This window comes from Octopus bimaculoides, chromosome 16 (genome assembly GCF_001194135.2).
Source record: "Octopus bimaculoides isolate UCB-OBI-ISO-001 chromosome 16, ASM119413v2, whole genome shotgun sequence".
Taxonomy (NCBI): Eukaryota; Metazoa; Mollusca; class Cephalopoda; order Octopoda; family Octopodidae; genus Octopus; species Octopus bimaculoides.
In genome coordinates, this window is record NC_068996.1 from 39176813 (window position 1) to 39180292 (window position 3480).

Below are 3480 nucleotides of genomic sequence, written 5' to 3' on the forward strand. Positions count from 1 at the left end.
AAACAGAGAGAGGATGAAAAATACTTATAGATTTAGTGGTCAAGCATGGCGAATACATATATATATTAAACTGTTGGTCAGGTGCTTTTGGGTGGCGATCAACAGAGTCTGGAGCAATTGTACGAGTGAGTGGACAAACAAAAGAAGAGCACTCATGTATGTATGTATATAGAGATATATAGATTTTTTTTTTTGATAGTTTGCTACATAAATGTCTACAGAATTATTACAATAATCACACAGACATAGCTTGCATGATTAAGGAATTTTCTTCACAACCATATGATTCTCAGTTTGTTCCCACAGTATACTGTATTAGACAAGTGTTTCCAACCAAGGCTACAAACCTGCCAATACCTTGTAAGTGGTTTTCGGGTAATTGGAACCTGTGCAGTGGTCTGTTGTGTGCATGTATACAGATATATGTCTGTAGTGGAAGTGCGTAGCTTAGGGGGTTAATCATAAAATTGTGGTTTCAATTACTGGATTGGGTGATGTGTTTGTGTTCTTTTGTCATTTCACATTACTCCAGTCCACTCAGCTGACAAAAGTGAGGAAATCCTACAATGGACTGGCGTCCCGTCCAGGAAGTTGAGGTGGGATATACATACTTTAGAATTCAGCCCTATAAGTCTGTATGACTCAGAAAGGAACATATTATATATTTGTATATGTTTGTATGTGTGCGCATATCATCAAAGAATATATAAACATCAGCAAGGAAAATTGAAGAAAAGAACATAGTCCTTCAACATACATCAAGCTGCTGACATTTCCATGTCATTTGCTCTTATTAGAAATGCAGCATACCATTGACTGCCCTGTTGGAAACAGTAAACTAATGACTATCATTCCTAAATAGCAATCTAAAATAATTGATTAAACTGGATATATATATGTATAAATTTTATTAACAAAAAAAATTCTTTTAAATAAAACAAGTAGAAAGATATATTTTTCAACATGTGAATACTGTCCTTGCTGGAATGCAAATTCCGAGCCTTCAGTTAGGTAAGGGCATGTACCACAATTAGGTTGTCTGCATTTTTTAACTTTTGGTGTCGTTTGTATTGAGTATAACTGTTGGTATTGTTTGCATTTTAGTAGTTTGTGTGTATTTAGGATGCTGTTCATTTTCGGGTCTTGAGTGAGCCGAGGGAGATTTTGTGTAATTGTGTTATATGCTTCATTGTTTCCAGGGTTGTGAGTTGATATGTATGGGTGTGATTTAGGGTGAGGTGTGGTGTTTTGTTTTGTTGTCCTTAGTGTATTTGTGTCCAATTTCTTCACACATTTAATTCCATGTTCTATGAGTGTAGGTGGGTACTGACGTTCATTGAGTGTTATTTTGAGTTCTTGTAAGCGAAGTTCCCGAGTGGTTGTGTCAGATACAATTGTACAGATCCTTTTTGATAGATTTTATCCTTTATATATGCTGTTCAGTATTTATGTATTGAAAAATATATCTTTCTACTTGTTCTACAATACATTTCAATGCTTCAAAAAACAAACTTGTGTTTGTTTACAAATGATGTAACCCATTAAATAAGTTTACAATTCATAAATACATTTTGCATTATTGAAGACAAAAATGACTTTTTTTTTCTATCTTGCCAGGTTAAGTAATCAAAGCTCTTTTTTTTCTTATTTTTAATTTATAACAATGGATAACGCAAAAACATTAAGTGATCTTTCTCTTCTTGCAATTTCAAGAGAGACCCAAGGATATAAACAAGTATGGTCAGTTTAAAGGAGGAACATTTGCATAAGATTTCCATGCCAAACAGTTTCAACCATGCAAATGTTTAGAATGAGGATTTTTCAGATCACCTGTACCAATATAGAACTACAAATACGAAAACACTCTTGAATCTGCCAGTGTTTCTTGAAATAAATTCTATCAAAAACCTAAATGATATGAACACAAATAAGAAAGTGAACCAATAACCAGCAGAGGTTTCTGAGAAAATCATAAAAGACAAAGAACCCATTGGAGAAGGAAATCAAATACATTGAGTTTCTCAGTGCGTCAGTTCATAACAATGTGGTATTGGGTTCAGTCCTACTGCATGGCACAATGGGCAAGGGTCTTCATTGACAATCCCTGGTTGACCAATGCTTTGCAAGTGAAATTAGAAGCCCTTCTTGTGTGTGTGTGTGTATTGTGTGCATATTTAAACTGTGTATCGTTACTTAAAGAAAAGATAATGGCTAACAATGGAAAGAGTACCTTGCTGCTAAATAATGCCTCAACAGTATGTACTCCATAAACCCATGCTAGCATAGAAAGATGGAAGTAAAACAAACTGAATCACTGTAAAGAAATAAGAATTCACTTCACATGTGTCATTATTTTCAACTTCAGTTCTCTTAACTCAGAACTAGAAATACACACAGACAATACAAAGGTAGGATTTATATACATCTCTGAAATACTGTAGGCTAATAGAAAACTTCACAACACTATAGCTTATATATATATATATATATATATATATATATACACATACACACTATATATTTCTATTATAGCCCCAGTAGACTTGTGAGTGGATCTGGTAGAGAGAAAGTGAAAGACCGTTTGTGTTTGTATCTTGTCTTGGCATTGCATGATTATTACAAATGAGTGTGACTGTTATACAAGTAGAGTTTCATTCCTTTCCAGTATTCTGTGAAAAACATGTCTGGCCATGGGGGAAATATTACTTTATTTTTTGGAAACAAGTGAGGGTTTAGTGACAGGATGGGCATCCAGTTGTTGAAAAACCTGCCTCAAACTGTCTGGCCCATGCAGGCATGATAAAGTGGAAGTTAAAAACGATGATGATAATGCTGATAATAATAATGATTATGATGATGATGAACAATGACAAGCTGATTTGGCTAATTTTTTTTCTTCTTTTTTTGTTAAAGATAAACTGTGAAAAGAGTGAGATATTAATTCTTTGTCTCTTTCAAAATGCTTGGACCTGGTTGTGGAAGGGCTTTAGTTCTTGAAGCACTCGATGGACTTGTGCTGCTGCTTGCTGTTTGTGATACTTGAGCATAGCTGCCAGTCGATGGGAATTGCTGAGTTCCAGATAAAGGATGTGACCAGGTAGTTGTCTGATTTATGTGACTGAGAAAGAGAGAGAAAAAAAAAATTAATCATCATATGAAAATACGATATTTTATAATAGTGAATTATTTTAAATTTTGCAGCACAGAGACAGTTTTATATTAAAATCATTTTAGGAAAACATGGGACAAAGTAGTGAAGGATGACTTCAGAACAATGAACCATTCAGGTGAGATGACAAAGGACTGAGATAACTGGTGCCTTGCTGTACTCAAGAAAACCTGTACTCTATAACAGAAGTATTAAGGCTGCTCTCCCTGGTGAAGAGGATTGGTCTACAAGAGTCCTGTGCTGGTGCCATGTAAAAGCACTCATGTGATGTCACGTAAAAGCAACCAGCACACTCTGTAAAGTGGTTGGTG

The 3480-nt window shown here is 34.8% G+C and overlaps 1 protein-coding gene across 1 annotated transcript in view; it reads right to left on the reverse strand.

Annotated features, from left to right (window-relative positions):
* Positions 1 to 891: 891 nt before the first annotated feature.
* Positions 892 to 3480, reverse strand: part of LOC106874692 (uncharacterized) — a 119151-nt gene continuing 116562 nt past the window's right edge. Inside the window, exon 20 of the mRNA XM_052973493.1 lies at positions 892 to 3118. Coding sequence (XP_052829453.1) covers positions 2938 to 3118 — 181 coding nt within the window. The 3' untranslated portion in view covers positions 892 to 2937. The remainder of the gene's footprint in view (positions 3119 to 3480) is intronic.